The 15,923-nt window shown below is 37.0% G+C and overlaps 1 protein-coding gene across 3 annotated transcripts in view; it reads right to left on the minus strand.

The window, feature by feature from the left end:
- The window catches only part of LOC124153385 (centrosomal protein of 164 kDa-like), a 92,359-nt gene that overhangs the window by 47,820 nt on the left and 28,616 nt on the right, over positions 1 to 15,923 (minus strand). For all 3 annotated transcript variants that reach the window (XM_046526504.1, XM_046526506.1, XM_046526505.1), the window contains exons 2-5: positions 7,370 to 7,481; positions 6,459 to 6,589; positions 6,255 to 6,361; positions 3,962 to 4,121 (exon numbers count right to left, since the gene is read on the minus strand). In XM_046526504.1, the coding sequence (XP_046382460.1) occupies positions 3,962 to 4,121; positions 6,255 to 6,361; positions 6,459 to 6,589; positions 7,370 to 7,481 (510 nt within the window). The remainder of the gene's footprint in view (positions 1 to 3,961; positions 4,122 to 6,254; positions 6,362 to 6,458; positions 6,590 to 7,369; positions 7,482 to 15,923) is intronic.

A 15,923-nucleotide genomic window follows, 5' to 3' on the forward strand; every position in this document is an offset into this window, starting at 1 on the left:
ATTTTGATAAGTCTCTGCAAACAGGTTTGTTGATTTTCAGTAGTTATAACAATTGGTATCCATGTTTGAGAAAATAGTAGCCAAGGAGTTGTTCACTACTTGTTGACAACTAGCACTGGTTACATTTTATTCTAAGTTGTTCCTAAGTCCTATATAATGTTACTAGCTGATCTGGCAAACGTTGTTTTGCCATATAAATTATTTCTAGTGAATATTTTGGTGGTCAAATAAAAAATTACTAACTTATTGTGTGTGGGTATGTGGTATATGACTGAAAGAGGAATATGCTGTAAATTATATTGACCTATACAAAACAGTAAACATATATTTTTTTTAAATTCGATGTACTTTTATTATCTTTCATACATATAAAAGGCGATGTGTGTTTGTCAACCAAAGTCAGTTCGTAGGTGAATCTTATGCTTCCAAATCACGCAGTGCTACTATTGGTTTTGTCCGACACATCCTTTGTGTCCTTATTTCATTACCATTAGTTACGTCACATCATGCAACTTCAGAAATCATTGTTTCCATTGTTTGCAGTTATATATGTATACCATCATCAGACCTGCTTTGTTCATTTACCTAAAAATCCTGCCATGAGACCATGAATTCCCAGTTACAAGTTTCCCACTTCTCTGGGCACCTACTATACTTCCCGAGCAGCACCGGGTGACCTGCTAATACTCAATAAATTTCAAATTACATCTCTATGACAAATTATGACTATTAAAAAGAAAATATTATCAGCCTATTAGTTCAATGGAGTGTAGGATATTTTTAGTACACCTATCATTAGCCAAAACAAACAAACTGGATTGTTAACCCACGCGTGAACATGTTACGCACAATTATTCGTATGAAGAACACAGTGTGCCTCTAAGCCACAAAAAGACATCGTTTGGCCTTGAGACTTGTCATTGCGAATGCCAATCTAATTGGAAATTGAACCGTTTGTATTCAATTGGCAAACCTGTCGGAATAATATAGGGATTCGTGGTAGTGATACATCTCGTTGGAACATGCCATTCATAATTTATGGTGATAGAAAGAGATTTCAAACGACATTGATGGCCGTCAAGGGGACAGTAAGCCAAAAACGCTAAAATTTCAGCTTTTTTTTGGACGTTTTTTTCTAAATTCACCGTAAATGATGGGCAAAACGAAATTCGATTGCAAGAATATAAATGCGCATTTTTTTCTCTTTCCAATGGTATATGTCTCAACTTATTGTGACTATTATCACTAATTTAAATATGCAAAAGGAAAAAGGTCTGCAGGCATTATAAACGAACTTTACATGTATTTCTTATGGAAATAACTCAGGGACCTCAGGGGCCTCATGGCCAGGGCCTCATGGGCCCTGGAGAAAAATGAAAAATAGTTAACAACATATTCTCAGTCCTACTGAACATACACACCAAATTTCACAGAAATCGGTTAAGCCATTTCGGAGGAATTTGAAAACAAAAAAAGTGCGACACAAGAATTTTATACATGTACATATTACCTATATACATTCATTCCTCAATTGTTTTCCTTTACTGGGAGTGTTCCCAAATTTACAGACAATACTCCCACTGTTGCTGTGATACAGAAGAGAAAACATTAATCCTACTGAAAACAAAGCCATATCAATTAGAAATGGTAAAAATAATGAGAGTGGGCATTCTGGCAAAAAAGAGGAAAATGGACATTTTAAAATGTCTTCCCTTGGGACATTAGGAAAGCTAGAGTGTGTAAATTTTCTTGAATTTCAAGTTATATCGCAATATTTGCACTATATGTATACGTAATAAGAAATGAGGTTTAAATTGAAAGGGAAGTGTAAAACAGATTTCACGATTTTTTAAAAAATCACTACAATATTGTGTCAGATTGGATGAATTTTTTGAACAATCAAACCCAGTCAGCACAAAGATAATTCAGATGGAAATTATTAGAGTAATTTTGGGCAATTTTACCCTTCCTTTACCTATTAATAACTCACATGCAGAATTGCCAGCAGGGAAGTATAAAAAATATAATAATGAGGCATTTACCCAATTGTATGTGCGTAAGAAAAGTTAAAATTAGAAAAATAAAGCTCAATATATCCACAAAAAAAGTGTAGCGATATTTTTCAAATTATTTTCGATCTCATTTCACAAAGTGTCACATTATATATGTACACGCTATCGATGAAAGGCTGAGGTCATTAACAGAAATAAAGTACTTAAAATTACCGGATTATTTTCTTAAATACATATAGAAGAATACTAATTTTCATAAGAATAACTATTTTTGCTAAAATAATTATATGAACTACATTGGATCCTCAATTGTGATTCGCAAAAAGTGGACCATAACTTTGGCTACGAGTGGACAAATAAATAATGAAGGAGAAACATAAACCCAACTGCAAAAACAACAAGCCTGGGAACTATAATCCTCCGCTAAAGTATAGAGCTCTTTACATATTTACAGTGATTTCATTGGTTTGCATCGTTGGGGGTGAAAAAAAATTTGGAAAAGCACATTGTTTATTTGATTCTCATTTGAGTGACTTTTTTTTCCTCATAATCATGCCCAAAGGCATTTGGTGTAGAAGATGTTGCCACCGTGTGCTCAACGGAAGAAAATTAGTTCCAAGTCCAACATTGTTTCTATGTTAAAAGAAATCAAATCGGCAATTCCACTTAAAACATAGCTTTCATTTGTTTCAATCATTTCTCTTTCAACGAGTAGGTTTCACGAAGAGTCTCATGTAGCATCTCCTGAAGGTAAGTTTTATTTTTGTAATTATGTATTCCTCTTCCACCAAGTGGTTATTTCCTCATATAGATGTCGTATTTGTGTATTTAGTAAGTTTTCATTGCTCAATAAACAGTTATTCTTCAATATCAATGTCGATTTCGTTCATTATCGTGTAATAACTCCTAAAACGCAATAAGTCAATGTAATGTTAATTCACATTAGCACCGACAGACGCGTCATGTTTCTTTTCAAGCTCCACAAATGGCTCTGATGTCGTATCGGGAGGTTTTACCAGGAAAAAGACAAAATTTTACCACCAAATTTCTCCAATTTTACCTCTTAAATTTATATATAGTTTATATGTTTACACACAGGTTTGCCATCTCTTATCATAATTCTGCACGTGTAAAATATAGGTAAAAATGTGGTATTCTATCTTTTGTGCTGACTGGGGAAAGTACTAAAAGATTAAAATTCAGATTGATGTTAAAAACTTCCTCGTGTTAACCGCAAAATATTTTTTTTTAATAATTCCAATACTAATGTACTTCAATGACAAATAGCTTTGTACATAAAACGAAACAAAAGGTAATATATTTTTGCATAGTCAAAAGATCAAAGGCACATCTCAAAAACCTTGCTGGAAATTTACCAATTAAAATTTCTGGTTTTTGATGATGGTTGAAAAAGAAAGATTTTTGATTCAGATTGGAATAGATAGTTCTAAAAATATATGTACACGGTAGAGCTGCTTTTGCCCAATTTGCCAAATTCTCTCTAAATAAAAACTAAAAAATTAATAAAAAATATTTGGAGCTTCCTTTCTATACATCTACGATACATTGGAGGGGAGAGGTGTTGGATGATTAAGTACAGTTGTAAGCAAAACGGGGGCAGCAGAGAAAAAAATTAATAAATACAAACTAAGTCCATGCACAGCCTTATATGAATGTGCATGAAATCTGGCATGGTCACACACCAAAGAAAATCAGTACACCAAAAAATGCCAACTGCATCACAGGTGAAACTAAGGTCACTATTTAAACAAAATGAGGCAGTTTGTTGAGAATATATCAAACCCATTCCATAAGTAAAATTTATCTTCATCATATACTATTTATTAAATTTGGGGTTTACATAAATAAAATCATTTACTCTGGATCAACAAATAAGGGAAGTGCAGTATAAGATGAATCCCCTCCAGCAGGAAAACTGCAGCATGTACCTTTAAGGACAAGCCCTGCCCTCTTTGTAGCTTTTGGATGTCTCTCAGGCACCTTCATTAGATTCTTTTCCTTTTTCACGTTGACCAGAGCAGAGGAAGGTCTCTCTTCTGGCAAAGCCGACAGAGTAGATGTAAGCTTAGGCATGCTCCTTAAGGATAGCTGTTTAACACAAAAGAAATGATGAAATGGGTGCAGGATAAGGCAAGTGGGTAGGGTTGTAATTACAGCATCAAAAAATGAGGAAAAACATTGGGGTAGCCACAACTTCAGACTTCCACAAAATCCAAAGAAATTTTGAATTTGTTATTAACTCGATTAAGCAGTTCAAATTTCATGACCTAATCCACAAATTATCTTTCTCTCTTTAAGACCACAGAGCCATCACATAGTTTTCTATCTTCCATATTTCCCAAGATAGAACGACTAATGCAAAGATGCTTTTATAATACTTTAGTTTTACAGCATTACAATACCTTATAAACTGTTTCAGGCATCACAAAAAGACTTTGCAGTTTTCATTTTGTAATAAAAGGAAAACAATTTGCAAAATTTGTAAGAAATCCTTGACCCATGGGATAATCAATCTTTTCCATACAGTTTCAGAAAGGGACCAAGTTTCCAAAGCGTAAACATTGGCTAACTAATGAAATAAATATTACGTCTCATTTTATTCAAAAAAAAACCTTGCCATCTAAAGCAAAACTAATAGCAAAGCTAAGAATTAATATGTTCATAGAAAAGGAAAAGCATTATCGTTAAATGCTTAAGTCAGCAAAATATTGTCACAGTGATAAAAGGTTCATTTGCACTGACAATAAATTTTGGAAAATCTGGAAAATTATGAGTTCATCTAGAAACAAACTCAGAAAGCAGTCTCTGTCTCAAATTCGGGTTAATAATGCATTAGGAAAGACTACATCAGTCTTTTATCAATTTTCCTCCAACTTTGCTGATCATTTCCAACCTTGTCCCATTGAGAAAAGCGGCCCATCTCCTACTGTCGGCGTCATAATGATGTGCCGCTGTAATTTGCAAATTTATATCTGGACTTCATTAAATACTATAATATTGAATAATATGTCATTTTTAAGGAAATTTTATTCTCAATTCTGATTTATTTTTTGTTTTATGAAAAATTCAAAAATGCAAACACGCGAGTGCAATAAATCACTCCGCACACCATGAAATTAGCCGTTTTGCCAACTTAATGAACTTTGTAACTCAACCTAGGGAAAAACTACTAAGTCTACAACAGTCATCCTCCACAATACGTAGCAAACATTATTGTAGATTAATAAAATGGCTTTTGCATATTTTTAGAACGCATATTATATACGCAATAGGGTGGTGCAAAAAAACTCAAGTTACAAATTTCATGTCGCTATAGCACGGAAAAGTTGTGATACATTAGTAGAAGAAACACAAAAAAAGAATTATGTATTAAAATCGGACGTCATCCTCTGATACTGCAAAGCACCTAAAAAAATGACAAAAATAATTTTATTTTCCTGTAATAAAAAAAGAAAATTAAATGCATATTTTTTAACGCTATTATTTTGTATTATTTTCATTTTTGTCGTTCTTTTCGGTGCTTTGAGGGATCGGAAGATGACATCTGGTTTTAATGATTCTTTTTTTTTTCTAATAACATATCACAACTTTTCCCCACTATAGCCACACAAAATTTTTAACTTGAGTTTTTTCACACCACCCTATAGTGCATAACCAAAGAAACATACCAGGTTATACTAGAAACAATGATGTTCATAAATACTCAACAAGGCAGAATGATTAGCCACATATTTCCTATGTATGCATGGGAAGTGCAGGTGCTGGGCCACATTTGAAGTGCATTCAGCTCGATAACAAACTCCCAACTGAGCTTAACACTCACAAAAATATGGCTTCATTTAAGGGTGAATTACTAAACTACTTGAAATCAAAGATGTTTCACTCAATTGATGGGTATATTTTATGCATTATATGATTGTATTCTGTATTTTTTCTCTTATTTTTGGCTTGGCATGCCTTATATCAATTGTAGCATGTAACTACTTGTCATTAATCATTGGACAAATAAAACTACAATAATTATTAATATCATGTGGTATAATTCTGATGCAATAATTCAAATAATAAAGTACATATAAAAAGCACTGGATTAGGCAAATTATATCCATGCCTGCCCCCTTCGTTTCCCAACGACTACAAATTCTCCAAAATAACAATAAAATAAAATAGGAACAAATTTTCACAGACTATCTTGCCGCAAGAAACTTTGCCTTTACTTACAAGGCCAGGCTTGATTGAGTCCATTGATTTTGGAAGAATCTCTGACGTAACTGCTTCTTCAAAACTCTTCAAATCTTCTTTAGCAGATGTCTTTGAATCCTCATCCGCTGCAAGGGGAAAAAAGTGACATTTGCAGCACATGATTATGAATTAGAAATCCTTCTTACTTATTTCTATTGAGGACAATGCCAGTACTACTCTTACCAGCAGAGCTAATTGACTCAGATCGACTCTTCTTCACGGCATCCCTGAAGTGCTCATCCAGAGGGTGCTCCCACTGACACAGACCGGTCCGTGTGTTGTAGTAATAATATCCATGTGATTCCTCATCATAACTAGTGCAAAGAAGAAATAATAAATTAGTGCATGGGTTTGATTTCTACGTTATATATTACATTTAATAACAACTGGAAAGGTTCTGATGCCAGAGATGATGGGAGGGTGGGTAATCCATAATTTTCTGGCAAGGAATCAATATGGAAGTAGAAGCAGATCACACAAAACGAATGGCAGAAGCTAAGTCCAAAAATTCACAGTGGAAATATGCTTGGGAAAATTGCTGCAGCCTGAGCATTGCTCGAGCTGAGCACTAGGGTAAAGCAACCCTAATCAAACTCAAGCATGAACTTAAGTTGACTTTTAGCACACTGTTGATGTAATGTAATCGCACTGACATTCAGAACAACTTTCACTGGCATATACATAATTTCAAAGGAGTTTTGTTCAGACAGGGAACTGTATTTCATACCTTAAATTACTGAATTCAAATTTATTTTTTAGCATAATTATACAAAACAAAAAGTGATGTCATCACTGATTTTTGAGTCAATATCTGAGGCGCCAGCCGGAGGGGGCCAGAGCCCCCTCCAAATTCGCTATGGGGGGGGAGGAAAAGATGTGTCAGGCTTGTCGATTTTCCCCGGAGTGTCAAGTTATCGAGAGTCGAGTTTCCAGGGTTCTAATGTTGATCATATGACTCTTCTAAAATGCTAAGAAAAAACTTTAAAACTCACTATTTATAAAATTTCCCAGGGCAAGACCCCCAACATTTTTATGAGCTGGCATTCCTGGTCAATATTGACAATACAAGGAGGAGAAGAAAATAAACAAATTACCAAGGTTTCCAGCCAGGAGGGAGAGCTTCCATGAGTCCTTTGCAGGCAATGGGCAGGAGGTGAGGCTCAGTCTCTGGGTCAATTCCGATCTTAATTGCATAGTCCTTAATTTCTGTAAAAAAAAATTCAATGTTTAATAGTTGGCATCACACGGTAGAAATGACAGATTGGGTATCTTTTAGGGTATTGAAGCAACCAACTTATTGCAAGTACAGCAGGCTGACTACATGGAGAATTTAAACAAGTATTTTTGCTGGTCATAACATTTAGCTGCATTTGCTTACATTCCATAAATAGACAAAATTTCTCTTTTTAATTACCATACCCCAACTCCTTAGGGCTGGAATTAATATGCATAGGCGGATCTTGGGTTGGGGGGGCATGTGCCCCCCCCAGACCCTTAAAAATATGCAAGATTTTCAATGCGGTCCCATTATCATTGCGTTCGTTTTGTATTACGAGGTATCCTTGTGCCCCCCCCCCCCAGAACAAAATCCTGCATACAGCCTTGCTTGTACCCCCGCCCCCCAGAAAGAAATCCTGGATCCACCCCTGTTACTATGCACTCATATATATGCACACCAATTATTACTGTGCACTCATAAATAGGTGACTGGAATATATGCTGCATTTGAGAACCCTAGCCACCAAAATAACATGCAGAATATAAATATCAACTACACTACAAAGATTTTTGGAATAATGACATAACTACTTGGAAGTTGTAGCTTCACAATACGACAAGTAGCTGGAAAAGAGTGAATCCATATTAGAGGGTGATTGTAGGAAATGGTACAAAACTGCGTTTCTCAGAAAATGAATGAAGTTTTTGTTGCATATTTTACATGGCATACTTTTTTGAATGAAAATAGGAAAAAATTACAGAAAAGCAAGAAAAATAATTCCCCTCCATCCATTCAACATAGTTTTATCACAAATTTCAGAAGTTGGTACACTCGTTTTTTATTGTCAATTGAGATTAAAAAATCTAAAAAAATAGAGAGACTCGTGCGTTTCCGTTTCACTTCTTGGGCTATTTGCGGCGAAAAATAGACGTCCCCAACACTTTTTTGCACTCTGATGAGTTGATGACGTCACGCACTCCTGCCGAATGGATTGTCTCAGCTGCTCCTCGGCCTCGTGCAACGAGAATGATGAGAAAGAGATCTCTTTCGAGGAGGCCCAAGCAGTCCGTCCAGTAGCGGCGGCTCCCTTTCGCGCTGCCGCTTTCTACGCATTTCAATCAGTTTTCAAAAACGTTCGCAGGACGTACGGAGATGAATGCAGACCAGCGGTCCATTTATTCGCAATATTTTCGAAAGAGTAGGGATGTGCGAGTAACACTTTTTAATCTCGAGTCGAGTTGAAAACTACTCGCGAGTATCGAGTCGAGTATGGCAATTCCTAAAATAGGCAATCCAGCAATGCACAATCCAACATATCATTCTCATTCTCCCGATCCCCTCGTGAAGTTTCTGTTCTGGATGCTTCGCTTGATCTAAAAAGGAACATATAATGAGGAACGTTTCTGGTAATCGTGTCAGAACTATGAGATTAATGAAAATTAATGTTTCTTAAACAGTTCCATAAGCACAATTGAACTGAATTTACCTCTAGTAAAGTGTCTTCAATTCAATTAATATACGTATTCACACTTCCCTGAAGAGCTCTCAGAAAAGGCATTTGTGTAATTGTAATAAATATTATATACGTAAATGAATCATGTAATATTTGATCCATTCAAATTCTCATGCAGAAAAAAAATTGTTCGACATGCTCAGGCTTTGACGTCTCATGTTACTACCTGCTGAAAATTGCCTTTCGCTACAGACATGTGTGGCTCGATAAGTATTTCCTTGCCAAAATTGCAAGATTTGGGAACCTCGAGAATTATTATATAAAATTATATCAACGATTTCCATGGATATCGAATCTTCATGGAATTTAAGTGGACGAAGCGAACGAACTGGTGAAATTAGTTTTAGCTTTGTATACCAAATATTTTTTCTTTAATTCTCAATTGCTTTAATCAACCTTAGCAAATCTTGCTTTATAATTTCAAGAAGGAAACTAAACGAAACAAAGGAATAAAATAAAATTAACATCGGAGGTACGTAGTACTCATAAAGGCTAGAAGATCGAACTACTTGTAACTTCGAAAACCGGCGTTGTCCGCTAAAACCTAGAAGTTACATTTTTTTTCATAGAAATCTTAAATTTTTTACTTATTCTCTCGGCGTTTGAATTAAAAAAAGAAGGTTAGGGTATAAAAATGTCGCATAAAAAAGTATAAGCGATGCAGCGGGCTAGTCCAATTACTCTCAATAAGCCGCGGGTTGGAAGACGGTCGGCCGCCGCGGCTCATGAAATGGTATTCGGCGCCCACGTCGACTACTTTAGTGTTAAGTACTACGTATACAGCAAGCTGAAACTCGCAATCCAAGGCATTGAAACGACTTAGACTGTAAATATAATATTAATACTTGAGTTTCATGATATTCGCCGCCTGCCTTCAGCTACTCGACTCGACTCGAATTTCCGATTACTCGCACATCCCTACGACAGAGTACTTGCAATCGCGAATTACAGAATTTAAAAGATGTGAATTTGATCAATCAAATCATCACGAAAATAAATTTCAAATACTAGCCGTAATAGGGTGGTTTCCTATTATTTTTTTATTGCCTAAATCGAAAGATAATTACTCCTGGAGTACGCTTTCACACTCTTAGATTTTGAATGACGATATCAATTTTTCGCGATTAAATGAAAAGTGAAAAATTTCAAGCGCGCGAAAACGCGACGGCTAAGTAGGAATTCTGGGAAAAGTCCGTGTGACGTCATTGTGGTTCCAGTTGTCGCCGTGTGAGGTGACCTTGGGGCGAGGGTATGTGTACCGCTGCGATGCAGGCTGCTAGCAGGTAGCCGAGTACCCGGCTAGCAGGTAGCGCTTGGCGCTTGGCTTAAATAAGAATTATTAATACTTTATCAAACGAAGGAAACTTTCCGACCTTAGGCAGTTTTAATAGGTGATTATTAAGAGATGTTTCCCTGAGCTCTGTGTCTCATGCATGCATTGGTAATCTCAAACAATGTAAAACTCCCATCTACTCGTATAGAAACTAGGTCCCTGTGACGTCACGTGGAGTGGCATCGCATGGGCGCCAATCTGGCCTTTTTCAAATGAGGTTAAAATTGACCATTCGTCTAAACTGAGATTTCTAAAACAAAATAACTTGTATGTTATGAATACACTAACGGTGGGTAACGAATCGCAATCAATACATTTCGTTTTCTTTGATGAAGGAAACTACCCTATTCAAAGCTTATTTATCCGCGAAATTCATTCGCATCTCTCGGCCCGTCAGCGACATGAGCGGTCACTTTTGAAAACTTATCGGCGGGTGAAAACGCATTTATGGTGGACAACTGCAGTATGTATCCTCTTTGCCTTGTGCAACATTCTCTCGTGGTTCTCCCACGTTCACACTCTTAAGCGTGCGATTTCTTCCCCAAAAAGAGGATCTCCAAGAACGAGCAAATGAACTCCAATGACGTCATCGTTTTCTAAAAACAACACGGGCGGCAACTTTCATGACTTTACGAGAAAGCGCCTCAATAATGGGGAACGTCTCTTCTTCGTCGCAACTAATCTTTACTTGTCAATGTACCGAATCTCTTTAATGAATCGCGATTTTGGGTCAGAGTGAACGTCCCGTTTGTGTTGGAGACTAACGTTGGGTCCACGTGGCTTCAAATATTCACTAGGATAAAACAGCACGTCAGTCGGGAAGAGTAATTTCTAAATAAAAAAAAATTGACGAGAGCATAATAATCTGGCAAGCTGCTGCTCCACGCGGATGACCATGACATTAGAATAACACGTTCGTTGGCATTCACGGGAATTTAGCCATCGCAATGCGCCTGACTGCCAGAGAAAAAAAAAACACTCAAAACATTCCAGCAATGCGGGTTGCAGCATGGTCCCTTTCCTCCTCCTCCTCCTCCTCCCCCCCAACCCTCGCCTCTAAATGGAACGGACGGAATCACGCGTTACGCTACTTGAATAGTGGAGATCTTGAGATACATCCTTCAGTACCATGAAACAGAAGCGTATATAGATTATACCTACCTTTGCGGGGTGGGAGGGGAGGGCCAACGAAGAACTGAGGACACGAAGAAGATAATAAAAAAAACGGGTCACTTAAATAAATTATGGAATTTTGGTAGCACTGGTAGACAGCAAGGAAGTACCACGACATCTCAAAGCGACAGGCGGCATACAGCTTAAACGCAAAAAAATCATCATTTGGGGAGCCCTCCCTTTGTCATGAACACAAAGACCGATACAGCTTCCAAAACCGGTGGACTACATTAAGGAGGAGACAGAACTTTATCAAACTGTATACTCCAATTAGATCAGTTATAGCATCATACAATTATTCACTCGTTTCTTCTCACAATGTCCGTTGTATAGGTTTTCCCAAAGACTAACCTCATGATCAATCTTAGAACACACAATACCGAAGGATTTCTGCAAGCTAAGGTACATTATTTTGCAGAGAAAAGCCGAAAAGTCGCAAATAAAAGGAGTAACTTAAATTAAAAAGGAATAAGTGTTTTTTATTACGAGAAGCGCTTCTAAAAATGAATAAGCTGAGTTGTTTTCCGGAAAAAATGCGAGGAACTTGTTTCGGAAATTTCTTACGCACAGGGGACTTCCATAAACAAATTAAAAAAAGGAAAAAGGGCAATTAACTGAACATGAATGTGAGAAGATAAAATACGATTTAGCAAGAACGACTATCTAAAAATTAGATAAAGAAAAGAACCGGGTTAAAATCCAAATGAGGTTGTCTGATCAAAATGGATCAGATTAAAGATTTTATGCTTGAAGATACTTCCAATTAGACCATGATCGGGCTTGAAATTAGCTCATTTCATGATCTAAATAGATAAAACCTTATCAAGTTTTTATCAAAATTGATTTAACTCATGATGAGACCAGATGAAGTTGAATTAGACATTATATGACTCGAAAAGGTCTAATCTCCGATAACAATTGATCTAGTCGAATTAGGAATTTCTACGCGGGACGAGAAAGCGGCTTAGACCTTTAGGCCCGATGCTGCCACCACACTCACTGATAGAGCAAAATATTACAGAGCATGATCATGCAAGGAGGAGTGTGGAGAGGAGTGGATAGACCGTTTGACTGCTGATCGAAGAGCCCCGGGCTCGAATCCTGGGTGATGCTTTTAGTCACCCCAAAATGAAATCCTCGAAGTGCATTATGGTCCAGGGAAAGAAACCGAACTCTTAAACCAGTGATATTCAACGCCTTCAACGCCTATGGCTAAGTCAGGGGTGAGCTCTACCCTCACCTATCCAAAACTATCTTCGAGTTTAATTGATTATGATCGTGGAACTCTTTTCAGCTATCTATTTACCAATTCATTCCGCAGCCTCACAGTTTTCGCAATAATTTTTTTTACATTTTAAGAGGCGTTAAAAAAAACTATTTCTTCCATACAGTTGTAGTTCATTCATCCTTCCAAATCCTGCATATGCCGTCCATAATATCTTTCCCATCAGAGACTTAAGATCACCATGAAAATTACTACAATACCAAATGAGTGTCACCCTCTTGACTGAGGACCATATTCTCACTCGACCTTGTAGGGCCAGCCATTTAACTCTATGGGCCAACCGACCCTTGATACGTCATCATCCCCTACAAAAACCGATATCGCCCTACATGCACCATAACGAGCACTACATATGGCCGTTTTCGGAACTAAACGCTCTCTACTTAGTGCAGGGAACCTGAACCAGTCCTACAGCCTTCAAAAATATGGCGGCCAAATTTCGCCTGCTGATCACTTCGACGAAAGTTATAATGCATATTAAAGGAGAAGAGCTCAAATGAACTATTTAAAAAAGTATAGAAACACAGCAGTAAGGTAATAATACTACCACATTACACTCATCTAGTGAAACAAATAATAAAATTGGCTGAAGTATAATAAGTACAATACAGTGGTATACATACACCTTATTTCTGCGAATACATATTAATATTTTTCACGTTCGGCACTTGGTATGCTTTTGAGAAACCAACACTTCGTTTACGTACAATCATATGGAAAGCGTATTTTCATGCCACTACTTGCCACATAATAAACTTAAGCACGGAAGGTAAAAGCGAATGACGAACCTTGATAATGCATCGTAAGTTCCCACGTCAATCATCATATTTGCCCCACACTTATCACTATATTGTACAGACCGCTTTTAATGAGGCAGCTCAGCTAAGTTATTTTTATACATAATTTTAGCCAGCGACGGACTTGATTCGCTCCCCGAGTGCTTCAACCCGAAATTTAAATTGAAAGGGTATGGATGGAGCTCAACCCAGACTAAGACTCAGGTGTGTCAATAACATACATTCAAGGAAGGGGGAAGCGGCTTATGTTGGCGTATTAGTGAGTGCAATTTCAATGTTTATTTCTCAGAGCTACAATTAGTCCAGAAAATATAGTTCATAAACCTTGCAATTTTTTAAACTGAATCGATTCGTATAAATATTTGGGATTAGATTAATTCTACCCTCTAATTCAAAATCTATATTATGCCGATGGGCGCTTTTTTAGGGGTGAGAACTACCCCTAAACGCCAAAAGTTAAAAAACTACATTCAAAAGTTTTATATGGGTAAAATTTAGTTTGGATTAGCCGAATAATGAGTATTTTATGCTTTGGAATTAATTTCAGAATGTTTCAACCCTTAAAAATCAACCCTCATTCGAGGTTAATGTAAAAAAATAATTTAACCAAAAAATTAATTATTCGTCACAATGTTTTAATTTAGGAATGTTGATGCTTCAGATATGTACTAATTTTATTTTGCAACATTCCAACAAGCCGTATCTCGATTCGTACTGGTTGCCAAGGAAACAAAAAAAAAGAAATTTCTTTGTTGTTTTGTAAGCTACAATTTTATAAGTTATAGTTTTCTTGATTAATGCATATTTTTCAAGTTATTCGAGAAAAAACAACAAAAACGTTGATTTTTTCGATGAAAAACTGTAAATTTCAATCGCGAATAACTCGAAAAATATTAAATGTTACGAAAAAAATGCAATGAACATTTTCTGATTATAATTAGTTTTCCCATCGATTTATATGGTTAAAATTTAATAAAAAATTTCCACCCCCTACATGGGGTGGGAACCACCCCCTGGGTAAAAGAGCCCGTCGGCATGATATAGATTCTGATCCTTGGTCTATATCCTACCTACTGTCAAAATTTCAAGTAAATCCATCCAGTTTGAAAAAAATGCAAGCCAAAGTGCTTCATTTCCTGGGCTAAATATGCATTGTTGGTTGTGTAAGAGGCGGCTGTCATCTTCCTTACCTCACTTCCTTTCCCATCCAAACTCAGCGATAACTCCTTTCCTTTCGGCTCCCACGATTCCCCACCACCCAACCCCGACAGGAAGTGCTCGCATGGCCACGTAAGGTAAGACATCTTTCTTAAGAACGTGAGCCTGCTCCGCACCGGAGAATAACAGAAAAACGCTTACCAGAGGGGGAGGATGACAGCGCGCGAGTCAGTCGGCGAGTGTACACGAACAAGGGAAGATTAAAGAGTGATTGTTGACGACATGAGTTGTTTCCTTTTTCAATGCGATTTTCCCGATCAATCCCCGAGCGACGACGACGAGAGGGCCTTGGCGACTTACAGGTGCTGATTTAATGTCAGAGTTAAGTTTGTGAGTCTTTAAAACGGAGAATACATGTTCTTTTAAGGTTGAAGTAACTAATTAATTTCCATCCACCCTGAAAATCAACCCACAACAACAGCTTATTCCCCTTTATTCTCATTACAAAGAGTTTTACAATTTGACGCAGTTTTAACCCTTGGGTCCCCTCACACGACGAGGGATTCTGTTGAATTTTCTCCATAATTCCACCAGATTTGAAACAGACACCATTATATCAGTGGCGTAACTCCTTACTCATTATACCATCCCAGCCTTTCAACATTTTTAAATGCGAAAACGATTGAATTGAAAAGCATCGGCCGTAGCAATGAGGAACTTCTCCAGGATGATCCATCAAAGACCAGGAAATATGTACAACATCCAATGAACAATATAACATTCATTCAAACCCATGCTTGCGCTGGAAAGCAGCATCATCGTACCTGATAGTACCACTCGAATGCTCTTACGTACCGAAATCTTGGCCTGAATGAAAGTTTCATTTCAATGTGGACCTGCATTGTTCCTTCATCTTTGATAACCATGAACGTTATTTTTGAAATGTAAAAATGTCTTTTCTATGAATTAAAATCACAAGAGATTGATATAAATTGACGTAACTCCTCCAAAAGGGTTGCTTGGGTGACACTATGAGTGAAAACACTGATTGACAACATCTAAGAGAAGCGTCAGCCATGGTAAACCATAAGTATATCACAGAAAAGGATCGGGTAAAAATGAAAGTTCTCCCAATTCCCACCGACATTATGAGAAATGGCAAAAAAGATG

This window comes from Ischnura elegans, chromosome 2, assembly GCF_921293095.1.
Source record: "Ischnura elegans chromosome 2, ioIscEleg1.1, whole genome shotgun sequence".
In the NCBI taxonomy this organism is placed as follows: domain Eukaryota; kingdom Metazoa; phylum Arthropoda; class Insecta; order Odonata; family Coenagrionidae; genus Ischnura; species Ischnura elegans.